A 15,052-nucleotide genomic window follows, 5' to 3' on the forward strand; every position below is an offset into this window, starting at 1 on the left:
ACAGGGTGATTTGTTTGTAGCTGATCTCTCTACAAGTTGATTTGTGTGTATATAGCTGATCTCTCTGCAGGTTGATTAATTTGTAGCCGATCTCTCTACAAGGTAATCTGAACTGTCTATAAGGTGATTTGTTTCTAGCTGATCTCTCTACAGGGTGATTTTTTGTAGCTGACCTCTCTTCAGGGTGATTTGTTTCTAGCTGATTGCTCTACAGGTTGATTTGTTTGTAGATGAACTCTCTACAGGGTAATTTGCTTGTAGCTGAACTCCTTACTTTGTGTCTAGTTTGTAGCTGATCTCTCTACAGGGTGATTTGTTTGTTGCTGAACTCCTTACATTGTGTGTAGTTTCTAGCTGATCTCTCTACAGGGTGATTTGTTTGTAGCTGATCTCTCTACAAGTTGATTTGTGTGTATATAGCTGATCTCTCTGCAGGTTAATTTGTTTGTAGCCGATCTCTCTACAGGTAAACTGTTTGTAGCTGAACTCTCTATAAGGTGATTTGTTTGTAGCTGATCTCTCTGCAGGTTGATTTGTTTTAGCTGAACTCTCTACAGGCTGATTTGTTTGTAGCCTATCTCTCTACAGGGTAATTTGTTTGTAGCTGAACTCTCTACAAGTTGATTTGTGTGTAGCTGATCTCTCTGCAGGTTGATTTGTTTGTAGCCGATCTCTCTACAGGGCAATTTGTTTGTAGCTGATCTCTCTACAGGGTGATTTTTTTGTAGCTGACCTCTCTTCAGGGTGATTTGTTTCTAGCTGATCTCTCTACAGGGTGATTTTTTGTAGCTGACCTCTCTTCAGGGTGATTTGTTTCTAGCTGATTGCTCTACAGGTTGATTTGTTTGTAGATGAACTCTCTACAGGGTAATTTGCTTGTAGCTGAACTCCTTACTTTGTGTCTAGTTTGTAGTTGATCTCTCTACAGGGTGATTTGTTTGTTGCTGAACTCCTTACATTGTGTGTAGTTTCTAGCTGATCTCTCTACAGGGTGATTTGTTTGTAGCTGATCTCTCTACAAGTTGATTTGTGTGTATATAGCTGATCTCTCTGCAGGTTGATTTGTTTGTAGCCGATCTCTCTACAGGTAATCTGTTTGTAGCTGAACTCTCTATAAGGTGATTTGTTTGTAGCTGATCTCTCTGCAGGTTGATTTGTTTTAGCTGAACTCTCTACAGGGTGATTGCTTGTAGCTGAACTCCTTACATTGTGTCTAGTTTCTAGCTGATGTCTCTACAGGGTGATTTTTTGTAGCTGAACTCTCTTCAGGGTGGTTTGTTTCTAGCTGATCTCTCTACAGGTAGATTTGTGTTGATTTGTTCATTGCTGATCGCTCTAAAGGTAATTGATTTGTTGCAGTTAAACACCATGCAAAGTGTTTTGTTTGTAGCTGATCACTCTAAAGGGTAATTTGTTTGTAGCTGAACTCTCTCCACAGTGACTTGTATGTAGCAGAATTCTGTGTAGCTGAATTCTCTAGAGAGTGACTTAATTTTAGCTGAATTCTCTACACAGTGCATGACTTGTTTATAGCTGAACTTTCTTCAGTGTGACTTGTAATGTTCTGAATCTCTATAGTGGTATATTTGCTTAACTCTCCAGCTGAACTCCCTACAGAATAACTTGTGATGTAATAAAATTCTATAATGGAGTAAATAAATTAGCCGAATGCTCTATTAGGGTGACTGTTCTATTAGAGTATCTCGATCTCGCATTTGCTACACGGAGTTGGCTTTCGAATCATAACTCAGTGGTTTGTAATCCGATTCTTCTGTACTACTGCAAGGACTTTCTATGAAGATTATTCCAGCTATACACCGATTTTCAGCTCATTGCTCTAAGCGGTTTGCCTAGTAGGCGTGAAAACTAATACTTTTTTATTCATAAAAATCGATCGCGTAATTGTGACACAGGTTGGGTTTTGTGTCATATCTCCGTGGTCTTTATCTCGATTCCTTTCAAACCACCAAAAGGCACTCCTACGATGGTTACTCCATCTACATAGCAATTTTCAACTCATTCCATGAAGCGGTTTACCCTGTAGGCGTGACAACAAATCGATCTTGTTTTACGCGAATAATCGGTCATAACTCCTGAACCATTCATCGGATTTGTACCAAATTCTGATTCTAGGATTCGCCTTTGGACTCCCTTTCTGTGTGCCAAATTTCAAGGCGATCGGAGTACGCGTTTGCTTGTTATAGCAATTTTTGCAAGTGTGCGAAAAGACGAAGAAGAAGTAGAAAAAAAAAACGAAGAAAAAAAAACGAAACTTTGGCAGCTCGTATCTCGGAAATGGCTGGAGCGATTTCCTTCAAATTTGGAATGTAGACTCCCTTTGCTGGCGGGCAACTGTGTAGCAAATTTGGTTCCAATCAGATAAGTGATCACCGAGATACAAAGGTGTGAAAATGACGTTTTCGTTCTTCCTGTCAATATACTCACGGTGTGGCGCGCCGGCTTCTTGGGCCGCACGACACACTACCGTGTGTCTTGATACTAGTTTAGCTCATATCATAATTGTGATGACTGTTATTGCACTCAGTCATAATAGTAAGTAAAAGGAAATAAAGTAGGAATTTTATAAAGATTGTAAAAATAGAAACTAATGAAATAAAGGGATTGCCTACACCTGCAGCTATATTAGGACACATCTAATTCAAGATACAATTCCTATTTTTTCCTTTACTTGTGTGTTTGTTTATTTTTTGTAACACAATTGTGATTAGCGAACCAGTGCATACTGAAAGAATAATACCAGACATAGCTAATTGTTATAAAACTAAACTAATTTTGTGTCTGAACACGTGCCCAAATTATCAACTAATAAAAGCAAATTGTCCACTTCGTTTTCAGATACCGTACGGAGGGAAACTTTGGAGGGGGGAAAATTTGGCGAATCAAGCAAAATATTACTGTTGGCGAAATAAAATTTGGCAAATTGTTAGCAAAGCGCACGCCGTATTGAATTAATTAGATCACTGAAGCGAGAACTGGAGTGCCACGCCTCTCAGCGATTCGGCGCCTGGAGTCAGCTACCAAATAAAAGGTAATACTATATAAACAGTAGATCTACACCCTCTGGAATAGTGAATATCATACTTAACATGGTAGGACTCGCTATACTTGTCATACCCGTTTCGAGTTGAAGTTTGAGGATACCACGTGTACAGTAACTAGCTACCTAGTGAGGTAGTCGAGGCAGGCTTGGCTCTAGCATAATGTCTGGTCCACTATCCCTTGGTTGAGTAGAAAATTGATTAGTTCGAGGCTCGCTTTGCTATTTTCTTCGCCACCAAAATATTTGGATGGGAAAATTTGGCGAATTCATGGTCAGTCGCCAAATTCGTCAAATTTTAACGGCGCCAAAGTTTCCCTCCATACGGTATGTTCCACCCATTACACAGTGCTACACTGAAAATAAAGAACAGTACAAGAAAAGTATGACAAAATTACGGACGACTTCAATGTAGTCAGCACAAGGAAATAATGATCAAAGTAATGGCATGCCAATGGTAACATGCCTTGAGAAATGCCATTTTTTTCTACTAGCCCCAGTGCAGAAAGAAATGGTACACACATGAATGATGCATGCATTGTAGCTACATTGGTAGACAAAAAGGCACATCTCAGACCTAAGCAGCATTGAACAGCGAAGAAATCAAAATCATAGTGTTAACTATGGTTGAATTATGCTTGGCTTAAGGCATCAGTCAGACTAATTAACCAGAAGAAAATTTTAAAAAACTATGGAAACTTGCTGTGAGTGTTTGGGGTTACTTTGAAGGCACATTTAGGTTTGATTATGCCCAATCAACGCTGCCAATTTGTCACGAAAGAAAAGTGAGGTTGGATATTGTTTTGGCTGAAAATCCCAAGCCTTCATCATCCTTACCATATGCAGTGTTAGAGTATCTCAGTATTCTTCCTTGCATGTATATCTTTGTTCTCATTTATCTAGTTTTGAGGAATAAATGTATGTTTTTTTTTTTGTTAGCTATACTGTACTGTTCTTGTCTTTTTCTGTACCTTTGTGTAGTCAAACTTTGGTAGTTTGGTGTTCCTACTGCAAGCCAATATACAAGTTCAAATTTCAGAGGAACCCCTTACCTATTCCCTTGTCATACCACTAACTCTTGGTGGTACCATCATTTCAGTACTATTATTTCCATCACAAGATTTTCAGTAAACTTCTTCTATCACTCATGCATTACATAATCAAACAGCTATGTATATGTGCATATAAAGTATTACAAGTATCTATACCTTGATTAGTAATTGTGTTAATTATATATGTCTGCTTGGGTTCCATCATAGCAGATGTATTAACAGTTACCTATAGAAAGAGATGTAATATTGTAATAGCTGTTTAGTAACCACATGCATGCACCATAGGATTAAGCACAGTACATATTTTTACATTATATTGTTTACAAAACCATCTTTAGAACACAATTTACATTTGTAGATAGATAAAACATTTTATACTGTAAAAACTCGTCAACCTTAACAGCTATGTGAGTAACATCTTTTCACAGCACTATTTATGGCTTTCTGAACATTTAGAGTACAAGGAGTGTTCTACATAATTTCTTACTATTTTAGAGAGGCATTACATGAGTATTTTGAGTACAGATACATCAGGGAAATTTGCATTGAGCAGGTGGAAATCTTTATTGGCACTCACACAATTATAAATTTTATAAAAAATAAACCAATAACAACATTATGTAGTCACCCAATTGCCTTGCTAAGGCCACTTAGAGAGCTGTAGAGGCTTTCGTATGCCTATAAAAGTCCAGCTCCAGGAAGCAGACTTAAGCCAAAATTAGCATGAAAATTGTTATTGAAAAGTGTGGCCATCCCACATTAATACATTTTGTGCCAGAATGATAAATTTTCCAGAATTAAAATGATCTTCAAGGGATCTTGTAATATTCAATACTATAGTTACAGTAGTTATTGAATGCCATGCATCTGCAGGGATGGAGACCAGTACAGTGTAACTTGTTAATGATAATCAAGACACCTTTGGTCGGTCCCAAGGTGTCCTAAATACACAGATTTCGTTGTACTCTAAAGTGGAATAGGGAGGTAGCAAAGTCATTATGCATGGGGTGGGATGCATTTAATTGTATCTTAGTGTGGCCAATATTGAAGGACAGCAAAATTGAGATTGAACTTTTAGTGGCATGTGTGTACTTGATAGGTCAGTATGCTTATATGGAATGAGATACTGTATACATACAAATAGATACATCAGTAAACGGAAGGTACTTGAAATAGACCTATGCACTTGATTTTGTCTATAGATACACCTTTAGTGGAGGCAGATTTGGCATAGCAGAACCAACTTTTATGTTTCTGCGAAATGTTCTATTAAGTGACTACTCTATTAGAGTATCACAATCTCAGCACTTCTAATACTGGTATGTAGCCAGTATTCCATCATTGGGTAAAAGTGTTGATGATTTTTTATACTGTGAGTATGTCACAAAGTTGAGACCGATTGTGAAATTGTAAAGTTTCAGCTAATATTTATTAGAGCTGTGAGACTGGATAAAATATCAAAACCAGTTACCGGACAAATCATAACTGCCGGTTATCCAGTTAACTGAACTGAATGTAATTTTTAATGCTGGGCATAGTTTCTAAGCTACGTGCACCTCAAAATGTATAGTAAAACTTATCAGCAAATAGTAGGTAACAAGCTAAAGCTAAATCCTGTACCAAGTGTGGTATCAATTTAAAGATCGAAAAGAATGCCTAAACCATACATTTTTGAGTGAAAATATTAGAGATCGGTTATCTAGTTATGAGAAAAATAACTGATAACTGAATTTCTAAAAGTAACTGGTTGATTAATTGATTAACCGGTTAAGTTTTACAGCTCTAATATATACAGTATATAGTATACAAAACACCAATGTTAGTCAAGTATTCCCAACCATTACTCAAATAGCTATGCCTGTGTTTCAAGTGTGGGCAGGATAATAAATGTTTGAATGTCAACAGTTAGCTGAATGGATATCTGTAATTGTTTTCAAGTATAATATATAGTGGCTACATCAACTCTAGGAAACTGATTGGATAAAAGATTTTAAAGTTAAAGTATTTACTGAACAGAACAACTTAAAGTGTATGACAAGCTGTGAGTATGTACATATAGGTATCTACATGTTTACGTACATAGGGTCATTTTGTTTTCTAATATTATACAAAGCAGAGAGTAAAATTAAAAGCAAGGATACACACAGAGGCACAAATACTTCCCATTTCCTTTAGAAAAGTTATTTTTATCAAAAAGGTAGAGTACTCTAATAGAAAAGTCAGGTGCAACAGTTATTAAACTGTGCTGCATGCATGCTAAGTTTGAAGAGATTGAGCAAAATAAGAGCTGACACTGGACAAAATACTGTAAATTTTTAAGGTGTGATATCTTATTAAGAATGAACTACATTAGTGATGAAATTTATCCAGATTACCATTTGAGTTTCAATCTTTCATGGATAACTTTTTTTTACTGTTTGTCCCAAACTAAATTTTTAACTCTTCACTGTAAATTCAGAAGTGTGAAGTTCATACTGATGGTATGACTCCTGCGGTCATACTTCAGAAGTATGAGCATCACACTTTGAAGTATGATCATCACACTAAGTGACCGCAGGAGTCATACCATCAATTTACAGTGTTGGGTTGTATGGGGAGAAAGAGACTGATCCTAGGTACAATACTTACACGCATTTTTGGTTGAATCATCTTCCGCTTGAAGCAACCACTGATGTAACCCCACACCTGCACAGAGCACAAATAACATAAACATCCACAAACAAAATTATAACACTTACTTTTTCTGAGCGTAATATGTGAAAATATAAAATGCAAAATCCCTGTACAGAGATAATATGGCAAAAGTCATCTCGTATACACATACATACTTGTAGTGAGTTTAATATTGTAAATATCCAGGAAAATACACTGGTTTCATGGTTAACAGCCAGTAAGCCAAAGACCCATGTTAGTCCCAGTAGTGGCAAGAGTATAACTGTGGCTAACAGTAGTTTCCTACAAAATCAGAGAAAAGCTGAGTGCATTGGTCCATGGTATAACTCACCTGGCAACAGAATTTTGGGCTAACGTGCCATTTTTAGCAGTGGAAGGTGATGCATGTAGCTTCTTATGACGGTGGTTCCTATACACTGCCCTTAGTGCCAGGTACAGAATAGTAGTATTGATCTGTAACAAATCCACTTATTAAAGTAAAGGCAAAACTTAGCTATAAGTAGGCATTAATGTGTACAAATCCATAGCAATATACTAACATTCAGTAACAAGGTTCAATTTAAAAGTGTACAGTGTAATACAAGCAGACGGATTACTTACAGCAACAATTATTAGTAATGTGACCACAAACACCCATATAGCAAAGCTGTCCGTTGATGCTTCAATCCAGCAACTAGAGAATTTACCATAAAAGAATGAAGGTAATGATAATACATACAATACAGTTATACACATGCATACATTACTTTCACAGGATTAGTATAACAAAAAGAGTTTGCATTTATATACAAAGTTTTCAGCTGACAACCTATCAATGAAAAAAATGGACTGATGTACTAAAGTGAAACGAGTATGTAAATATAAGTTTGTCACATAAGTCTTAACTATGATGTTCTTAACATAATAATAATAATAACTCACAATAATGAGGACACTTACTGATGATAAGTCCCATAGTCTTCATGGAAAATTCCAGCAGACATTGCAACAATGGGAATGGGAGTTCCTGCAATTAGAACAAGTAAACATGTTAAAAACTACCAGATGTTGTGTATGCATATCTATCTATCTATCTATCTATCTATCTATCTATCTATCTATCTATCTCCTATCACTGTGGTAAACACACAACAGTTAATACTATACTGTGATGGAGTATACACATTGTATACAGGTTAAGTTTTCAGTCAGTTTTAAGTTACAATTTTTAAAAAAAGCTTTCGTCCTTTAGCCTTCATACACATACACTTTAACATTCATGTTCATTGTTTGCATACATGCACACATACATAATACACAAATACATACACATATGCTACCAGTTACAGACTGGTTGGGGTACAGGCGATACCAATACTTTGTTAGTATCACTACCTATAGTTAATGGTGCAGGCATCAATGTTAGTCAATTTCAAAGTCTATTACCAATGTTTTATTATTATATGCCTGTAACTATGGGTGAGTTTTTGTTGCAAAAGATTTTTGTACCACTTCATGTTCATTTGTTTTGTACTAGCTAACAAAACCAGACAAGTCAACACATAGGGAACAAAATCAGTGATATACTTGATAGTGGAATTTTAGCCAAGGAGACATGTTGTATGCTGTATCGTGCTGTAACTCAATATCCAGTGGCAGATGGGGGGGGGGGGGTGCATTGGTTTCAACTGAAACCTCCCTAACAATAAAGCACAAACCAAAAATCAGTTTATGGAGTGGAACAGGCAGGTGAAACTGCCTACTACTTCTAAAAGGCTTCACTAGAATTTTCTAAAGGCTTAGTAAAACTTAGCAGTGAAGCTTGCTGGAGAGTAATTATTTTGTACTAGCTGGGTATAACTAGCTAAACTGAAGCTACAATTAGCTAGCTACCATGTTCCAGAGTGGAACTCCCTTTTTAACTGGTAACTAATCTGAAAAATTCTCCAAAACTTAATTTTATTGTTAGGCCTAGGAGAACCTGTGCTTGTAAACTCAGTCAATCTAGAGTGGAAGGAAATCAGTTCAGTGGATGCATGAAATGATACTATCTACTACATTAATTTTGTGTTGTGCCCAATGCATCGCATGTCATGCAGATTCATAATAGAGACTAGTAATGAACAATGAGCTCTTTCAACAAGTGATCATTTACAATGTTTATTCAACAAGTTCAGCCAAATTTGTTACCAAATCAGGCTAAAATGTCATTTGGGGGCACATTCAGTTGGTTTGCTTGACCTCTGCATGTCAGCTTTTAGAAAAGCCATTGCTAAAGGTGGATAATAAATCCACATCAATCAAAAATTTAATATCAGAAGGCTACTTTCAAAAATTTCACCCACTATTAGACACTTGTTGAGTAACTTCGATTAAGAATGTCTTAGATCTGTCCCTGTTGCTTAAACCTGAAACCCCCTCTAAAACTTACTAGATCTGTCATTGATATTGGTTACACTTTTTAACATTTGGTTGTGTCTTTTATATCAATTCATCAGAAAAGATGTATCAGAAAAAGACAATATGAAAATCTGATATTGGTACCGTATTTACTCGATTTTTGCCCCAGGGGTACTATTATTTTTTTGCCCAAAAATAAGGACAAAACCCTTCAAATAGTGCTGCATGCGTATTATTCAAGGGTGCATGCGCTACTACTATTTTAAACCTACCACTACTATAGCTATTCCACATTATAGTTTTATAAAACAATCACAACAAGTCGCTACTTACTTCTTCTATACAGGACCTTTCTTTTACTCAAGTCATTGTAGCACAACCATGTCTTGCCTTGTGCTACATGGTCAATTTACAAACTACTATCCGGAATTTCAATTTTGTGACAGCCATTCAAGTTTTACCAGGACATTGACTTCCTTAAATCAAGATGGAGATTAATACTAAAGGTACGAGAGCACTAGTAAAGAGTATTTACAAAAGTATAGTGCAGTACTATTCGAGGGTGCAGTACAATTAAAATTATTTTCAGAAACAAGGACAAAGGCCTTTGAATAGTACCGCAGTGCGGAACTATACTGCGATACTATTCGAGGATGTGGTACATATCAAGTAAATACGGTATCTGTGGTATTGGTATAGTCCTACTGCTATCATGTTTGCTAAAACACAGTGCAGGCACATAAGTACTAACTTACCCCAACCAATTATCATGTACAGCCACCATTTAGTGAAAATTCCAGAATAAATAACCTTAACCAACTTAATATAGAGCATGATCCCCTCACATAACATCCAAGTGAATGCCGCAGTGAAGAACAAGTGCAACAGAACTGCTACTGCTGCACAAGCAGCCTAGAATGGGATGGATAATGGGTACAAACAAAATACATTAAATTTAAAAAAAAACTCCACTTACTTCATTGTCAACAGCTGTTTCAATACCAGCAATAAATGTTGTTAAAGCTAAGCTCAAAGCAATAGCAAGGTTGAGATGAACAAAATTGTGGATTCCTTTTAGTAGTGATGTCCTATACAATTCAACTGCATAACATATGCACACAAACAACAAGTGTAGGTAGATGCTTGCAGATACATTGTTTTTCTCACCTAAAAATTAACAGTAATGCTATACTGATTAGTAGACAAATCAGGGAAATGGTACAGCCAATATATGACACAATGGATAGTGCTCTTTTCTCTGGAGAATTTTGACCAACAGGCTAGATAATTTAAACCACACGACATACTATAGTACACTGCTAATACCATATACAACAAATTCATGTACAGAGGAACAATACAGTACAACAACAATATAGTAAACATAGCAGATGGAACTTCATGACAGACTAGAGAGTATAATAGACAGCTCTAAAAAGTAGGTCAGTCTTATATTATACTATATATTGTGTCACTCTGGCAGCCATTACAAATGTATAATTAAGGGTGGTGTTGGCAATGTCAAAAAGCTACTGTACACTCTTCTTACATATAATTACATATTTTATTACAACTAAATCTGAGCTGCTATACTCAGTGTGCCATTTTTGTATTCTTCACTTACAGTACATAGTTTAAAGGTCAGGAAAATCAAAGAGAAACACATGTGGTTCTAGATCTCATGTGCAAAGGATGGGGTGACCCCATATGCTGACAAACTGTTTATAAACTCTATTGGAATTTGATACTGAAATAATACAGATCTGCCATACATACAAAATTCGTAACACTTATATGGCTACAGTAACTACACCTCATCCAGAAATTAAGGAACAACAATAACAGTGTTGGACCTGGAATAGTTCTCAATTTAGCAAGATGCAATCAATATTATTACTTATGAACGTAAAACTATACGACAAATATTGAGCTCATACACACTTCACTTCCATCCACATCCACTAAGACAGCAAAGCTGGTTAAATGTGAACTGTTACATCTGATTACTTGATCATTAAGTTCAATAACATCCACACCAGTTGTATCCCAACCACCCCTAAGGTATGAATGAACACTAGTAACACATGTATACAATGCTCTGCTCACATGCATTATGCAAATATCCAAAAAGTGTGATTCAATTATAAACAGATTTACAAAACCCTGCACTTTGAATTTTAAATTCAAAATGCAAATAATTATAGCAAAGACATTCATTTAATTAATATACTCTAATAGAGCAGTCATAATTTGCAGTGGCGCCAACAATAAGATGCAGAATTCCTGCTACTATGTTCACATCATAGTAGACAAAGCTTCCTTGATATAGTATTCTTTACAAACATGTAACAAAGCACTCTAATTGACAATCACTACCTGCGTATATTGCTACAATTGTAACAGCATTCTACTATAATGAATTTTTCAATGAAACCAGATTGTATGCGTCAAAGATGACAATAAAAATATTAGAAAGACTATTTCCATGACCTTCTTCTACAACTACTTTATGGTAAAACAAGAATGAAAGAATGACTAATTCATGATACACTGCTGTAATACATGCTACACAAATAAGGTTTATCACACTAGGAACAACATTAGACACATACCTTCCATTGTTTATAGAGAAATTCCAAAAACCACACACTGGATTGTATAGTTGCTATGCAAATAGAACAACGTAACCACACTGGTGTAACTATATAATCAAATATTGCAAGGATTGTAAACTAATAAAAATAGTAACAGATATAAATAGTAGCACTCAACTTACTACTACCAAATGCTAATAATATGTTATCCACTACATACATACATACTCACTTGTTGTGAGATATTAAAAGACAGAGACACCGGTTCAGCAACAGCACCAGAAGTGTCGGTCACTTGACTAGAAATCACTGAAGTGGCAGCCCTGTATGTTATGTTTCTACATGGGTAGTAAACATGTAATATGTGTATCTCTGTATATACAAGTGACAGTGCTACGTATCCACAATATTTTCACCAGATATGACTCAAATACTTAAATCCCACAAAAGCACCTTGTGCAAAATTACACTGTCAGTTAATTTTAATCCTTACTGTTTAGAGCTGTTAGAGATGGGTAGTATATTCTGAAGGGTGGTAAACAGTATGCCACTCACTGGAACATTATTAGTATCTACAAATAATAAGATTCTCTAACAATTCTAACAATATATACACAGGAGAATACATATATCACAAACATAGTTGTAATGTCTTTGTGCCTGTTGTTATGAAAAGGATGCATAGACAAGTAAGTAAGAATTTAGACTAGCTACTTGGATTATGTTAACTCTATAGTGAATCACCTTTGTTTCCTCTATCTTTCACAACCATAGCGGGTATCAAAATTGAGGCTGATGAGTCGTCAGTAAAGTTTGCATCTATACTATTAACCTCTTCTTCAAGAGGAAATAATATATCATTTACATTAGCAGGATCCACAGATTTAACAGTTATGACTGCAACACATCAAAAACCATAAATAGTATAATTGGACACAATAACAAACCTAGATTGTCTCGTACTTTTGTCACAGCATTAGTATCGTTCAAGTTCTCTGCTAGTAAATTCCCAAACGTTCCAGTGGTCATTAGCAGTGAGGAACTATCAGCAACACCACTCTGAAATGATTATGAATGTAATGTGTGTGATCTTCAGAATATGTTGTACACACAACACACAACACACACACCTGCTGTGATTGCATCCATGACTTACTGTTAACTGGTGAGAGTAGTGTATCAAATACATCTACATAACTCTAAAATGCATTTATGAACATTTAATTATTAATAATGCGTCCACATACATCAGCTAGGCCTGGTGTATCAAACAGTTCAGTATATCTTTCCCCAGCCCTATCAGAAACATAATATATATATATATGTACATACTTACACAATGCACTTATAACCAAAATGACCAAGTTTTACAAAACTAACCCACAGCAGACCTTTGGGAGGGAAAGCTAGCTAGCCAATGGAAGTACACTACATTAAATCACATTGAATACTAGTGTATTGCACACAAGTACACTGTCCCAAAATGTGTGGTTTATATAAAACAATCAAAACTTACTGCAGAGTGATATCTAGTGCATTCAGTGCAGTACTAATATCATTTGGGAGCAGTGGAGAGTTGGGATCTCTTGACATCACGACAGTCAAATTAACAATCAGCATAGCAGCAGTACCAACAATGATGTCACTCTGGTTTGTATTATTGGGGTCTTCCAGCATTCGTGTCAGGTCATCGGCCTAGAGTAGTGTAAGTCAATAACACTATGTAAGCTCTCATTCATACATATATTATAGAACACATAGCTGAATTCAAATTACAAACACAATGCACGAATGGAAAAGTTTAGCAACTTTAACATTCATCACATCTCAGCCCACAGTAAACATTGCAATATAACATAATGGCAGACAGTATGGAATCACAAACTCATGCATACTGTAACATGATAATTAATATAGTTTTTCAAATATCATGAATTTCCTGTTTCAGTTCCCATATATTATGTAGTATGTTACATTGCTACCCTTCAATACATTTATGTATTATTATACTCACTGCATTCTGAATGTCATGATATTCTATAGAGTAGCATTTACTTGCATCAGGATTTAGCCACTGACCATCGGAATCACAAAATCTTGATACATTACCTACGTACATATGACATAAACACAAACATATAATCCTGCTATTCCATTAACACTCCAACACTTGTTTTTGTTCAAGAAATAGTCAAGCCAATGCATTAGGTAATTAATTGTAAGCTATACATGCCTATCCCAGATGAATCCTGTTAAAATTACACAAGCATGCAATTTGTGTGACAAGGCATGTGATATGTGTAGTGTAATGTAGTGTAGTTACTTCATATGAATTGAGTGTTACTGGGCAATTAGCAATCAGTAACAATTACTTTGTTACACACCTTTGAAGCATGGTTCATATATGAATTGAGATTCACCACCTTTAGTAGCTGGCCAAATGTACTGATAAGCATCATCTTTGTCTTCCTGACATATCACTTCAACTGTAGAATTATAAGAATAAGTTACAGACATTATAATAAGTGTACATACACAGATAGTTTTAAATACTTCATACATTGTTGTCAAGTGTCTAATGGTGGGGCAACTTGGCACAAGGGGAGACATTAGTTTGGATGTGCAACAACAGTACTCATTCTGGAAATGCTTCACTTTCAAGTACTTTCAGTGAATAGAGAGTCTATACACAAGACCTCTTAGTTGTTTGACTTGTTACCATCCATTTGTGATACTATACATATCCCCTCACCACCCATACTGTAACTATTATTAAATCCCAGTACGTGGGAGTGTCAAAGTTCCTCACGCTGGGTTATAACTACCATACAGCTAGACAGAGCAATTCTGCAACTGTACGATATATTAGTTATCACCCAGTAATAACTTGCGGAGCCTCTCAGTCTTGTTCATGACATGATAATAACCATGAATGGTATTGTTTACCAATGGAACAAAGAGCCAAATAAGGAAATATTGATACAAAACACACCAGCACAGCACTTAAAACCTGCTAAATCTTACAAGAAAACTGTTAATCCTTTATACAGTAACACTACAAGTTGCCAATACAATAGTTTAACAAATGTCAAGAACAGCATGTGCTGATTATCGCTCCAGCAATCAGTCCCAACGGTCACTATGGTGAAGAACTAATACCCACTAGCTTTATCGATCTATCTTGGACTACAGTAGCCACTTGTTGGTCTTTTTTCCTCTTGCACACCACTTGACACCGCCATACCAACTTCTGATGAAGGCGAATCGTACCTGGAACTTCTGCTTTGTAGCACCAC

The 15,052-nt window shown here is 36.0% G+C and overlaps 1 protein-coding gene across 6 annotated transcripts in view; it reads right to left on the bottom strand.

The window, feature by feature from the left end:
- The window catches only part of LOC136260904 (adhesion G protein-coupled receptor L3-like), a 31,513-nt gene that overhangs the window by 5,526 nt on the left and 10,935 nt on the right, over nt 1-15,052 (bottom strand). For all 6 annotated transcript variants that reach the window (XM_066054812.1, XM_066054813.1, XM_066054818.1 and 3 more), the window contains 21 exons: nt 14,141-14,242; nt 13,771-13,865; nt 13,273-13,451; nt 13,004-13,052; nt 12,887-12,955; nt 12,704-12,815; nt 12,501-12,653; nt 12,250-12,328; nt 11,989-12,094; nt 11,775-11,827; nt 11,104-11,218; nt 10,330-10,442; nt 10,139-10,250; nt 9,918-10,074; nt 7,723-7,789; nt 7,384-7,456; nt 7,115-7,236; nt 6,939-7,065; nt 6,849-6,890; nt 6,739-6,795; nt 4,267-4,336 (listed from right to left, as the gene is read on the bottom strand). In XM_066054812.1, the coding sequence (XP_065910884.1) occupies nt 4,267-4,336; nt 6,739-6,795; nt 6,849-6,890; nt 6,939-7,065; nt 7,115-7,236; nt 7,384-7,456; nt 7,723-7,789; nt 9,918-10,074; nt 10,139-10,250; nt 10,330-10,442; nt 11,104-11,218; nt 11,775-11,827; nt 11,989-12,094; nt 12,250-12,328; nt 12,501-12,653; nt 12,704-12,815; nt 12,887-12,955; nt 13,004-13,052; nt 13,273-13,451; nt 13,771-13,865; nt 14,141-14,242 (2,052 nt within the window). The remainder of the gene's footprint in view (nt 1-4,266; nt 4,337-6,738; nt 6,796-6,848; nt 6,891-6,938; nt 7,066-7,114; nt 7,237-7,383; nt 7,457-7,722; nt 7,790-9,917; nt 10,075-10,138; nt 10,251-10,329; nt 10,443-11,103; nt 11,219-11,774; nt 11,828-11,988; nt 12,095-12,249; nt 12,329-12,500; nt 12,654-12,703; nt 12,816-12,886; nt 12,956-13,003; nt 13,053-13,272; nt 13,452-13,770; nt 13,866-14,140; nt 14,243-15,052) is intronic.

The sequence above is a fragment of the Dysidea avara genome, chromosome 7 (assembly GCF_963678975.1).
Source record: "Dysidea avara chromosome 7, odDysAvar1.4, whole genome shotgun sequence".
NCBI classification, from domain to species: Eukaryota; Metazoa; Porifera; class Demospongiae; order Dictyoceratida; family Dysideidae; genus Dysidea; species Dysidea avara.